Source organism: Rattus norvegicus, chromosome 2 (assembly GCF_021556685.1).
Source record: "Rattus norvegicus strain SHRSP/BbbUtx chromosome 2, alternate assembly SHRSP_T2T, whole genome shotgun sequence".
Taxonomy (NCBI): Eukaryota; Metazoa; Chordata; class Mammalia; order Rodentia; family Muridae; genus Rattus; species Rattus norvegicus.
The window spans coordinates 80,026,230-80,040,128 of NC_141535.1; the positions used below are offsets into that span (position 1 = coordinate 80,026,230).

Consider the following 13,899-nt stretch of genomic DNA (forward strand, 5'->3'; position numbering starts at 1 on the left):
TAACCTTGCCAGACCCTTGTACCTGCGCTGGCAGCAAAGTGTACAGGCTCAGTGACTTCGGCTGACCCTAGGGTGCTATTGTACACTTCCTGGGAGAGGACCTCCGCTCTCACTTCACAGAGAAAATCCAAGCAACCACATTCTTTTCTTGTGGCCGCGTCCTACGGAGTTAAACCTCCAGCTTCCACGCCCCCTTGTTTGGAGCGGTGGGATCTTCCAGGGCCACCCTCTCTGCTTGCACCTGAGGTTGTGATCTAGCCTGCTTTCCCAGGAGTGTTGTTAATTGGTTTTCTGTGACCCTTCTGTCCCTCTGGAGATTGTCTGGGCACATACACAGATTCGGAAAACACAAGAGCAGCAAGCATCTTTCTCTGGAGCCCCGTGTACCTCTTGAGCCACATCCTGTCTCTCTCTTTGTTACTGCACAGCCACTTCTTAGGACGGTTTCCACTCACTGCCTCCAAGTTTTCCTACTTCCCTTTCTGTGTGTTCCCTGCGCAGGTCTGCCTTCGCCTCCCTTGGTTCCCCCCAGATGTTCTTCCTAAGGACCTTGTGCCTTTTGACCCCGCAGGCAGTCCCCATGCTCCCATAGACACCTCAGCAGCTCCTCACTTCAGATTCCTTCTCTAGGAAACAGTTGACCTCTGGCCTCATTCTGTCCATAGGGAAACTAACTCATGCCTGTGAAGGTCTGGATATGGTCTGCCACCCGCTCCCGCCCGTCTCCCACACAGGAGACGTCTCTGTAAGAGGTGGGGCCTTAGATCATTGAGGGCTGCCCCTGGAGGAAGTGTAGGATTCCAGTCTCTCTGGTTTCATGAGTTCAAGTTTCCTGTCGCACATACTCCCTCCATGACCATCGGCCATACAGTGACACAGCCAAGGCAGGCAGAGGGGTCCCACTGGAGCCTGCACCGTGCTGTCCAGGATGCCCAGCCTCTAAATCTGCATCAAATAGGCCCTCCTATAGAACAGAAAAACGTTGTCTCCCAAGTTCATAGCATCTACAGCATGATCAGGATGCCCTCATTAAATATCCATAGCCTCACCTTCTCCAGACAAAGCTACCTATGGGCCCCTGGCTGACACTCACACTCAGGTCCTCCAAATACACCCAGAGCCTGTATTGGAGATCTTCTACAGCAAGAAGTCTGTGAGTGCAGTCACCTGGTGAGAGATGTAGGCGCCACCCTGGGGGCGTCTCCCTTTATTATGAAGGGTTATGTATGTCCTAGCCCTTAATATCTCTTCCTTTCTCTGTGCCTCCTCTGTGGCTGCCCCTTACTCTGACTGAAAGCCATCCCCTCCTGCCCACAGTAGTGAACGGTCTCTTCACTCACGTCTACCCAGCAGCCCTGGCTCCCTGCTGTTCTTATTCCCTAAGGTCCTGACCACCTCAGCCTCTGGATGCCTGCAACTCAAACCTAAACTCAGGCTGCCTGGTGAGGAGCTGGAGCCCCACAGACACCCCTGCCTGTCTAGCCCTAGCATTGTCCTCTTCCCACCTTCCTCTCTAGTTCACAGTCCAGCTACCATAGCTTCTCCAGGCCAGAAGAAATATTCTGCCTCAGTTCCCCCCACCTCCTTCCTGTTCCTCCCACCTCTGCTCAGTGTAAAGGCCTCAGATAGGGCAGTACCCCCAGACATGCTTCCCCCTCTGCAGGGACTCTGTTGTGACAGGCAGTGTGTGCTCATTGGCCTGTCGTTTGGTTAGTATGTCTGTCCTCTCCACTAGATTGTCAGCCCCATGAAGTCACTCTGGGAATGACTCTGGGTACCAGGGCACATGCTTTCGCTGGGAACGCCCCACTAGCACAGCAGCCTCCTTCCAAAAGTGACCCGACATGCTTTTGGTGGCCGTGTCAGATGCAGGACTGGAGTCCTGGACTAGAATAAAGAGGGCACAGGTGTTATTTTGAGTTGGCAAGTGATGTGGTCTGCCATGAAGAGTTAAGGCCTGTGACAGGCGCTGGACTGCATGCTTCAGCCTGGTACAGTTTCAGGGGGAGGCTGACGACGGCAGCTTCACCTTGGCCTTGGGAGCTCCCCTGGACAAGCCCATCTACCCATCACCCTTGTGCTCCCTGGACCACTATCTTGTCACCCCCACTCGCTTACACCTCTCTGGTGCACACTTCCCTCTCCCTCTTGTTCAGGTACTCCGTCCACAGCCCTGCTCCTCAGGTTTCTGTCCTGACAGGTAAGGGTTCGAGGACATGACTGAGTTTCCCACTCTCACTCCAGACAGCCAGGTCTCAGGCTCTACGTATCACCATAGGGTTTACAGTGTAAAAAGGCAGAGCTTGCTGTAGATAACCTACTCCAAGTGTGCATAAAAGGGCATCCGGGAGAGCTCTGACTAGTTAACAAAGTAAGGAGGCATTGTGTCCACAACCCCAAATGTCTAAGCTTCTGACCCATTCACCTAGGCTGCCGAGCCTTTGGTCGGACTCAAAGCAGCATGGGGACATTATGGCGTCCTTACTTCCGCCACTCCCCAGTATGTCCTCTTGGCACGGCAAATGTGTGTGAGCCTGGGGGAACGAGAGAGTGAGAGTGAACACCTCCCCAGCCTCTGTCTCAGTCCATGTTCTCAGGTGCCTGCTCCTAGCCCCATATCCATGCCCTGTATGTTCTGAGGACCCAGTGTTGAGGTTGGCCCCATTTCTGGCAGCCGCAGGATGAGAAGGTTAATGCACTGTAAGAGACTGAAGCCATCCAAGAGAGATTTACACTTCATCATGACTTCAGTCTCTCCCGACTACGGTCACTTCTACCAACCACACAACCCGTTTTCAACCTCTAAATATCACCACCGTGGTTTGGATTGTTGTAGATGGTAAATACAAAACCTGTTACTTCCAAGTACAGGACATCCAGGGCTCTAACTGGATAAACAAACAGGCATTGTAGTCACGTGTGGTTGATATTTTAATAGCTTTCCCAGCTTGGAATTATGTATTTTTCAATTTAGGTTGTTCCGTCACGTTTCCAGCAGTGTTCAGAACAGCATTTTAGAGAGTTTTGCCCTGTAAATGTTCCTGCTCATCTGCCCTGTGCATCAGGGTTTTTGCTCTGGTGTGGAAAAAGCCTCCAGTGGCCACTGGAGAGGGAGATAAGAGGCCAAAGTTTCTAGGTATTTCTTAGTTGGTAATCTTGACTGGATGTGCAGTTGCCTTAAAGGAGCCTCAGTGGTGGATCTAACAGAGCCATGGCTGTGAACCTGGTCCACCCCTGGCATCTGCATCTGAGAGATCAGAATGGAGTCAGAGCCTGTGATCAGCTCTCTGCATCAGCTACTGGGTTCAGGATGGCCTGACCACCGAGGCCCACGCGCCTTCGCTCTGCTCACCTGCCCTGTTTGCCCTCTCGCAGGTTGTGTTCGTAGCCATTTTACTTCACAGTCACCTGGAATGCCGAGAGCCGCTGCTCATCCCCATCCTGTCTCTGTACATGGGTGCACTTGTGCGCTGTACCACGCTGTGCCTGGGCTACTACAGGAACATCCACGACATCATCCCTGACAGGAGCGGCCCAGAGCTGGGGGTGCGTGCACCTTTCGACTGTTTGAAATATTAGCGCATGCTCGTTGTACAAAGGGACAGGACTCGCTGTGTAATTGTTGTATTTGCATGTATCAAGTGATGGTCATACTTGTCGCCCTATTCTGATTCTCCCTACCCTCCATCTCTCTCTGCCTAACCCCCAGGGCAGTCTTTCCCTGCTCAACCAGTCTGACTAAGACCCATAGAACATGAAATGAAAACCCAGACCTCACATGCTCGGGGTTTTCTGAGGGGAAAGCAGTCAGAGTAGTGTGAGCTCGGGACGGGAATGACCGTAGAAGTGACCACCCCGCTTCCTCCTCACCAAAGAGGAGACAGTGTGTCATGTCAGCTCAAGGGCTTTTGGGAAGAGCTTTAGGCACCACACTGTGACAGGAATCTTGAGATGGCCTCTAGTTTCAAACAGCTTTCACCCAGCACTTGGACCTTCTTGTACCCTCTGTAGAAATCTCTTTCATGGTCCAGAAGGTTTTAGGGTTTATGGGACCTCTGTGCTCGTGTCTTGTTGTTTTAAACATTGTAGCCCCGGGCTCTGTTTATATATATTCTCTGCAATGGCCTGTCTCACTCAGTTTCTCAATTGAGCGTGTCCTCGGGACTGGCCAGAGCTTTAGGTACTACAGTGTGATGGAAAATCTTAAGATATGGCCTCTAACTCGATAGGCAAGTAAGAGCAACACAGGAGCAATGGTGGGGGTGGGGACAAAAACAAGCAAACAAACGAAAAACTAAATGAGTCCGAGACAGTATCTGTGCTGCAGAGAACCTGAAGGTCTCCAGTTTTGGTGGTGTGGAATAGGAAGCCTCCTTGGAGAAACGTCCCGTCACAAGTTAGGAGCAGTACTATGCTGTGTGCATGCTTACTCCTCCTACCACGCACATTAGACATCGTTTCTCTCCATCTAGCGCCAAGGCAGACAGGAAAGATCATGTCTAACCCTGACCACCCTCCACCACCACCCCCTGCCCCAGCTTAACCATACAGTGCCTTCACCACATCACAACAGTAACTGCGGTGGCCATGTACCTCATTCTAGGTCGAGGTGTCATGGAAATCCTGCCTAGGTATTTCTACCACTTGGCCAGCCACAATTACCTTGATAGGACCAAGGTAATTGGTCTCTCTGTTTCTCTCTCTCTCTCTCTCTCTCTCTCTCTCTCTCTCTCTCTCTCTCCCTGTGTGTGTGTCTGTCTCTGTGTCTCTCTGTGTCTCTGTCTCTGTCTCTCTCTCTCCCTCCCTCCCTCCCTCCCTCTCTTTCCTTTCCCATCTTCTGCCTCCAGCAAAGGGAAAGAAATCAAAATGCCTGAGAGGGTTCCATGACGTAACTCTTAACCTCTTAAGAAACAAAACCTACATTTCGAAATAGAAGCCAAGCTTGAAAGTTAGCACACACCTTGGCTGTGGACGTCCTAAGACCTGCCTTGTCTCTCAGTGTGCATTTGTTCCGCTTAGGCTCCTGCACAGTGTGTGTGGCTCCTGTGGAGGATCTGGAGGTGGGAGTCTGTAAATGCACTCAATAGTTCTGTGGTAATTAGACACATTTGTGTATATTGACTGATTCCAAAGTAGATTTATGATAGCTTTCATTTCTCAGAGTTACCTCCTACTGACGTGGCTTCAAGCCAGCCACTGTGATGACATAAACAGAGACTCACTTGAAACCTGCTCTCTCAGGCCCTGGAGCTGGGCTCCACCTTGTGTGGAAGCTGGTTCTGCATATGGAAAACAGTGGTCGGGATCCATCAGACTTCATCCACTGCGTGCTTTGATTTCATGGCAGCTACCAACCGTCTGGATTAATTTCTAATAAGACTGTACATTTAGTTTTAATTCAACTTGGCATGCCTACAGGGGCTTTTCTGTGTGTTACTGTGAAGCATGGTGAAGTTGCTATCGATTGGTGTCTGAAGAACAAGCTTTGGCTTTTGAGCTGTTTTCCTGTTCTACTTCTGGAACCTAATGAGCTTTGACCTCTGTTTGCCAACACAGGGCGACGCAACCATAAGAAAGATGCTGAGCTTCTGGTGGCCTCTGGCTCTGATTCTGGCCACGCAGCGCATCAGCCGGCCCATTGTCAACCTCTTTGTGTCCCGGGATCTTGGTGGCAGTTCTGCTGCTACAGAGGTAGGGAACTTTGTGAGTACGTAAGCACATGTCAGGGGAGAGAAACGATATGTACTCATTCCCAGTTCACCGCGAGAGCCCAGGCAGTGCTAAATCATATGACACCATGACAAAGGCAGCCGTGATTGGGCGACTTTAGAAATTTCCCATTTCTATGACTGTGGAAGACAGTATCTTCATCTTTCTCATTTAGCACCTGAGGAACTGAGGCATAAGAGGGAAAGACAAGACAGAACCTGCTAGAGGCTGGGACAGTGAGAACATTCTAGCTCCCTGACCTCTTTCCCACGGCCCTTCTAGCTCTCCATAGTGTCAGCATGCAGCCTCTTCACTGTGGCCGCAAAGGATGATGGGACAAGCCTGTAGGAACTCTATCAGTGCCCAGAGCTTCCACAGTGACACAGCCTATCCTCACCTCTCTGCCCCTGGGCCATGTCACCTATGGGCTCTTTGACAGCCAGCCCTCCTGAAGATGAGGCTCTCCTGTGTGCATTGACTCAAAGCTCCAGAAATGGACCTGGAAACTGGCTGCCATTCCACTGGAAGGGTTGGCTCATCCGTTCCTTCTTGCGAGCGGGGATCAAACAGAGTGACCTCATTTGTTCCTCCTCCATTGCCTTCTGGAGAATTAATTCTGTTGCTGGCACCCCTGATCCTTTAGGAAGGCTTGTGGCTTCTCATTAAGGCCTCCTGTTTACACCTGGCCTCGGCTGCACCAGCAGCAGCGCCCCAGCCCCGAGCATCCTGCCAGTTTCCATGTCCTGGGAAGAGCTGCTGTTGGCCAGGAGAAGGTGCCTGTAATAAATCAAAAGCAGAATGCTTTCTCTGGCCCCTGTCTGTTCCTGGACTTTGGTATCTGAGTCACAGATGTCATCTTGGGTGGCTGTTACAGTACAGCAGCTCTGTCAGTCAGATACTGATTTCCCCAGTAAAACGATGGAACCCCCATTGATTGTGTGCCAGAATCCCATCTTCGCCTAAATAAACCAAAAGAGGACAGATTTTGTATTAGGCATTTCCAAATTGCCAGCTATGGCATAGAAACTCAACGGGGGTAGGGGGTAGGGGAGAAAGAGCTCATGGGTCTGTGCTGTGTGCTTACACCTTAGGCATTCATGTGCATTTTAGTCATTTCCCATCAGCCCTATGTGATTAATATTACCAGCGCCATTTCCGTGGAGAAACTGAGAGGGGAGTCTAAGTTCCCGTCTCACATGGGAGCAGAAGGGAGGCTTGGATCTAGGCCTGCCTAACCATGATGCTCTTTTATGCCATGCCACATCACGCCACGCCAAGTTTCCTCACACAGCTGTGGCCTGTATCATGTCCTCGTGTGCTGGGCACAGTTGCTCTGTCCGTGAAAACACATGGAGCCTGACTTCCTCCTCCGCAGAGTTAGAACGCCAACTGCCAGAGGTTAGCCTTAGATGCCAGACTTCCTTTCCATTCACGCAGGAAGAGAAAACCCTTTGCTCATGGAAACCTGTCAGGAGCCTTCCCTGCATGGAATATTTATTGATTTTACTGAATAAAACTGTTCAGTTGGACCCCTAGGACCAAGCAGCCTGAAATGTGTTGCATTGGAGAGACGGTAGCACAGAGTCACTGACAGGCAAGTGTGTGCCATGCTGAGGGACAGCATGGAGGAAGAGAAGCAGGGCCAACCTAAGGCTGTTCCTAGTGTTGTTTTGGGACCCATATTGGGCTTCAGGGGATAGCTCAGTGTGGACCAGAGTCCGTGTCACCAGCTTCCAACTGTGATCCCAGAGCTTGGGAGGTGGAGATGCGGGATCCTTGAACAAGTTGACGAGATGGGTGAGCCAAATGAATGAGTGAGGGAGAGGCCCTCCCTCAGTGTGTGAGGTGCAGAGTAATCGAGGAAGGTGCCCAGTGCCAATCTGACCTATGCACACACATGCAGCACATGCACTTACACATATGTGAACACACGCATGTGCCCTAGACACACATGCAAAACACAGGTAAGATTGTGAGTGACTTGGGGGCTTGCCTAGGTCCGATGCGAACAGCCAAGATTCTGGGGTCTGAGGAAGCTGGATTGAAACCTTGGCTTTTCAAGCAAGGAGACGTTGCCTGTTCTTCATCAGAGTCATGTGGAAACATTATCTGCCAGGCATCCTCTCTGTGTCAGACTGTCATGTGACTAGTGAATACAAGGACAGATGTGTTGCTAGATGTATTGTCATGTGCCCTGGCAGATCCTGGAGGACTTCCTGCTGGTGCCCACACTGATGCTGTCTATTTTTCCCTTACAGGCAGTGGCCATTCTGACAGCTACCTACCCCGTGGGTCACATGCCATATGGCTGGTTGACAGAAATCCGTGCTGTCTACCCTGCTTTTGACAAGGTGAGATCTCTAGGGCATGGTGTCAGAAGCACATGTCATAACACTGTCACTTGATGGGCAGGGGTCTTCGAGGAGAAACCCTGGGTGTTTTCCTCTGAGAATGACAGAGGGGAGTGAGGCTTCTCTTGCTGTAGATTCTGTAATGCTTTTCCATATTGATCTTCCTGTCATCACATTATTCCTCTCAGTATTCCTCTCAGTATTTTCAGGAGGGAAAGTAAATAACTTCCCAAATGAAGCTTACTAGACTTTGTTCCTGTGGCTTATTGTCTAGTCTGTGCCGTACCTTGTGGGTGCTGTACTCAATGGCCAAGTTGTAGACATGTGAGGCAGGGGCTTGACTTCCTGTGAGGTCACATGGCTGCCTTTCTGTGGCAGGGAGATATGCACAGTGTTGTGCAGGAATGCTTGCCTCCCATTTGGGGGTTCTCTTAAGGTATACTTATCAACATATATGTATATGCCGTGTGAGTCTGTGCACCAGGTGCATGCAGGTGCCCTTAGAGCCTAGAGGACGTCAGATGTGGGTGCTTGGAGCTCTCTCTCTCCAGCTCCGTACCTCCACTCTCCAGTTTAGCCAGAACCCTCAGTGGCCAGCAGCTCCGCCCGCTCATGACTGCTGGTCCCTCCAGGGGAGGCATCTAACCCTTCTGATGTCATCTTTGGCTTTGTGGAGACTGTCCTGCTTGTCATTTAATAGATGTCTACCTAATTATACCTCTCTTGTTGAAACGAATGGCTAGCAAGGCATACTATTTTTATACGGTGGTATATAATGCATTCAAAGAGAAAAGTGGGAGAGGAATGACCAGCCTGACACTTGTAGCAGGTTCTGCCTTGATTTTTTCTAGCAGTCGCTCAGAGCCTTTGCTACCTCTATTTTTTCTTATCCGCTAGTAACTATGAGGAGAAAGGCCCCATAGCCAAGGGCTCCAGCAGGTCAAAATGGGCAGCTGGGCTCTGGTGCCTAACTGTCACTGCACCTGCTCCCCATCCTACCTGGGCCCTCGCTCCAACTTCTTGTGGGCAGGAAAGACTCATGAAGCCATACAAGGCCAGGCCAGAGCTCACAATGCCGGCTTCAGAAAGGCCTCCTATGCAAAGGCCAGACTTGTAGAATACAGCTTCCTAGACAGGTACCCGAGTGCTTCCATCCCACATCACACCCTAAGTCCAGGGTATCCCCCAAGTCTAGACAAAGATCATCATCAGCCCACCCCCTTCCTGAACATTCTCACACACACACACACACACACACATTCTGTTCTCACCTCCCATGGCAGCATTCTTCCACACTGCCCAGCCTCCTGCCATTCTTCCTTTCCCCTCTCCTTCCTTTCTTGGGTACACACACTCATCACAAAGCCTGACTCTCCTCTCATCTGCAGGGCCCCCCAGTTGTCCTAAGCTGAGATGGGCCAGTGATCTTACGCAGGACAGTGCTGCTGAGGCCTTCCCTCAGCTGTCTGTTGGTTCCCACCCACTGCCAGTTACACACATCTGGATGCAGCACACTCGTGGTTATTTCATGCAGACCCCTGAGTACAAAGGTCCGAGTTGCTTTAAGAGCTGGACCTTCTGTTACGGAGTTACTGTAGTCTGTACATAGGACCACTGCTTTCATTTCAAGGAACATGTGTGTAGTGAGTCCTAGAAAACAACACAGATGTTGGTCCTTGCTAAATTTCTGTTCTCCCTTTGCTAAGTAAGATTATTTAATGCAACTTACAGACAAGAAAGCAGGTACTGAAATGGGTGAGGTGTTGGCTGGAACTGTCCTATCTGAAGTTGCTTTTGGCTACCTTATAATAATAAAACTTAACAATACCACCCTGTTTGTCTTCAGCAAGAACACCCAATACAAACATTGTCTTACCCTTAATCACAGGTTAGAAGCTATGATTTTTTTTTTTTTAATGAGCCTACCTCTGGCCAGAAACTAGAGTTACTTGGGATCCTTCTAAAACCTCACCCATTGTTGCCACACATTCCAGTTGGCAGTGCAAGCCATGGTTGGGAAGGCCATCTGGCCACCAGTACCTCAGACCTCTCTGTGTGGGCTTCAGCATCCCCTGTCTTGACTACTGGAGTCTTCCACCTCTCTGTGGGTTCCAGATGAAGAGATTTAAGACGTGTGACATGCCTTGTAGTGGTTCTGGTGAAATATAAGCCGTGTGTGCAATGTCTCTCTCTTTTTAGTTGTTGCCTCTCAAAGAGCTCCTCAGGCAATAAAATGAAAGGCTTGTCTAGTGCTGCTGTGCCGGTTCATTTCCGCTGCGTCTGCAGAGATAGCTGCAGAGATGTGGGTGCGTCGTCCTCTTACCCATGAAGAGTTCTCATACCGGCCGGCAGCATGGGCTAAGTTGCCTCACCCCACCCCCATACAGCTATGGTGGAGCCAGGGTTCATGGGTAGCCTTTGTTCCTAGGCTCTGGAGCTAATCCGATCTGTTATAGAGCGGGGTTCTTCTCTGATTTTCTCGGAGTAAGGCTCTTCTAAGAGCCTGGTTGGCAGTGGGCTGACACAGCCTCAGCAGGCTTCCTCCCTCGCTGTACTTCTTGGTGTCCTGTGAGAGGATACACGAACCACCTGCTTACAGGCTTACAGCTCAGTGTAGCCAATGCCCTTTGATGTTCTGCCCCTCATAAGGAAGATGGTGCTAGAGAGTGGGCAAGGGGCGCAGTACTTCATTGCAGAGGTGCACAGGGGTCTGAACATATGTGGACATAATTGTCTACCCAGGCAGCTCCTGCATCATAAGGAGGGAGGCCAAGAAACTGTCAGTAAGTCACAAGCGGGTTGGCTGGGAAGGTGACGTGTGTCCAGGGGAGGGATATTCTGAAAACCAGGAAATCCAACAGCGGGGAGAGACAAAGGCCTGGATGTGGGGATGGGTGGGAGCCCGTTTGAGGTGGGAATAAAGCTGGGCGGGCACTGTGGGGTCCAGAGCAGTCTGTAAGAGCTCAGGTGAGTTTTATTCCTCTGGTAGAGAGAGAGGATCCCCAGAGGTCAGTGAGCCATGGCATTTAAGGAGACACCAACTCTGGTGGCCAGGCACAGGGTCTGCTGAAGCCAAAAGGGGACACATGAGTCAGGAAGCAGGTTTCGGAGCCAAGGCCCTTCAGGGTGAGGTGGCAGCCTGGTGCCAAGGGCAGAGGACTGAAAGAGCCCAGAGTTCCCTCTGGTTAATGTTTCTGGGCATGAACCCGACAGCCGCTTTAGAGACCCAGTGTGACAGCCATCTTCCGAGCTGCCACTTGAAATCAGTACTCGAGGCACGTCAGATAAAACAAGGTGCTCTTTGTGATCTGGGGGCTCAGCCGAGGTTAAGCCCGCCTTGTCATCTCTGCCATTCTCTTTTCCCAGAATAACCCCAGCAATAAACTGGCCAACACGAACAACACGGTCACCTCGGCCCACATCAAGAAGTTCACCTTCGTCTGCATGGCACTGTCACTGACGGTAAGCAGAGTGGGGATGGGGAAGAGCGCAAGCTCTCTCTGTCACGGCGTGAGTGGGTGTGCTCACAAAGAGGGAGATTGTGATCTTAAAGGAAACAATCCTGTATTCCACAGTGTGGTGCCTGACTGTCTTAATTAATGACTGTTGTCCAAGACCATTGACTCTAGGAGTGGAAGTTTTTACATTGCTTCTCAGACCCACAAACATGATCAACAAGGACAACTGTAATTTGAGTAATTCGTGTGCGTGTAACTATCCCCTTCCTGGACCCCTTTCTATTTTATTTACTAAGTCAGGGTCTCTCATTTAACCTGGCTGGGTCCTCATGACTCAGCTCCTGTAGCTAACCGGCTTGCCCTACGGGATCGATCCATCTCCTGAGTGTTGGGATTGCAGACCTGCTGTCATACATACCCGTGCCACCCACTGCACGTGAGAGACGAGCTCTCTGTCTGGGAGCTGTACCTCCAGCCAATGCTCCTCTCTTGCTATAGAATCTCCAGTTCATCTTTTAAACCTCGAGTCAGCTTTGTAGATGCCATCGCCCTTTCCAGAATTGCATTAGTATATTTTCTCTGGTAGAAATGCCTTTCCTGATTACATTGTTCTGATACAGCTGACTTACTTGGCCATACTATGGGGGCCTCTCCTGAGTCCCATAAACTCTATCAGTGCAGAGGATACTCTGTGACTGGGAGTGGTCAACACTGAGCTCTTGGTGCCTGGATATATATCCTCTTCCTCCTGCTCTTCCTCTTCCTCCTCCTCTTCCACCACCTCCTCTTCCTCTTTCTCCTCCTCTTCCTCCTCTTCTTCCTTCCCTTCTTCTTCTTCCTCCTCTTCTCCTTCCTCTTCTTTTTAGCAGTCTATCTCTATGTAGCACGACTGGCCTGGAAGTCACTGTGTAGACCAGGCTGGCCTAGAGCTCAGAGATTTGCCTGCCTCTGCCTCCCAGGAGTCTTGGTGTACATTCTTAAGTCAACAACACATCCTAGTATCACCAAGCTCCCATGTGGGAAGAGAATTTCAGAAAACGTGAGGGACTGTGCACATGCTGTAAAAGCCAAAGGAAGCACTGTACCATCTGAGACTGGTAGTTTAATCGGTTACTAAAGGCAGGGGAACAAGCCAACCAGCAGAGCAGCTGTGCCACGGGACTGTTAAGGGGTTAAGGAATGTGGCCCTTTTGAACTTAGCTCCGTTTTCCCTTGTTGCTGCAGCTGTACTACTCCTAGAGTCCCATAGAACTTAATTTCCATTTATACATACTCTATACTGATGGCCTGAGTGTGTTCTGCAGTCATCGTTAACAGCCAGTACAGAGGACCAAGAGCTGAAGTATCTTCCTGAGGACAGCTGGACAGTAACTGCCCTGTCGCCATAGTCCTCAGAACTATTCAGCTTGATTATCCTCGAGAAGCGGTCCCTGCTTCAGACCCCCAGTGGCCAGGCAAAACGTATAGCTTACTACCTGGTCCAGCAGCTGAGTCGTGCTTGACAACACAAAACATACAGTCACAGAAAGCCTTTGGGACCACTGAGCCACAACATCATAACCTGGACCCCATCACCACCACCCCTACCCCTGCAGCCACCTGTCCCTGTGAGGTGGGGCAGCACACACTGAACCCAAGGCTCCCAGCTTGGAGAGAATTTCTGACTACATCTGAAGTTGGAGTTGACCAGTGACCCCAGGTGACCTGGTCCCCTGTTGGCATTTCTTCTTTCTTCCTATGGTGTGCCAGTTTTTCCATAGTTCCCTAAAATGTTAGCAAAACACTGAGCAACTTTGAAACTACTCAAGAGGGTATTTTAGGAAAAAACCAGAGAAGCTTCTGTTCCAGGAACAGACCTCAGCTTTTGGAGGCTGTTAAATGACTTGGAGTCAAAAGATGACTGGAAGCCAGATTGTGGGACTGGGCCTCATCTGCTCGGAGCCAACAGTTCGGGGCCCGATGGCTCAGCTGCCAGGCTCCTCAACCTGCCTCCTCTTATGTGGGCTTAGCTTCCCATAGCTGGGCTTGAGTGAAGAGGGCAATGATTCATGGCCAATAATTTGAATCTCAGTGAATTTGATCTCTAGCAAGTTTAAGATAATGGCAGGATCTGGAAAAATGCCATTATCTCTCTCCCAGGCAGATGTTGATTTCTTATATTTAATCCCAGATCAAGAAAACATACATAAGTGGAACTGTCTCGGTGCGAGTCCACCTTAGAAATAAGGATGTGGGGCTGGAGAGATGGCTCAGCGGTTAAGAGCACCCGACTGCTCTTCCAGAGGTCATGAGCTCAATTCCCAGCAACCACATGGTGGCTCACAACCATCTGTAAAGAGATCCGATTCTCTCTTCTGGTGTATCTGAAGACAGCTACAGTG

General features: G+C 50.4%; 1 protein-coding gene across 2 annotated transcripts in view; it reads left to right on the forward strand.

Annotated features, from left to right (window-relative positions):
• Ankh (ANKH inorganic pyrophosphate transport regulator) overlaps positions 1-13,899 on the forward strand; it is a 128,054-nt gene that overhangs the window by 93,292 nt on the left and 20,863 nt on the right. For both annotated transcript variants that reach the window (NM_053714.2, XM_087614288.1), the window contains 4 exon segments: positions 3,376-3,546; positions 5,557-5,691; positions 7,968-8,060; positions 11,427-11,522. In NM_053714.2, coding sequence (NP_446166.2) covers positions 3,376-3,546; positions 5,557-5,691; positions 7,968-8,060; positions 11,427-11,522 — 495 coding nt within the window.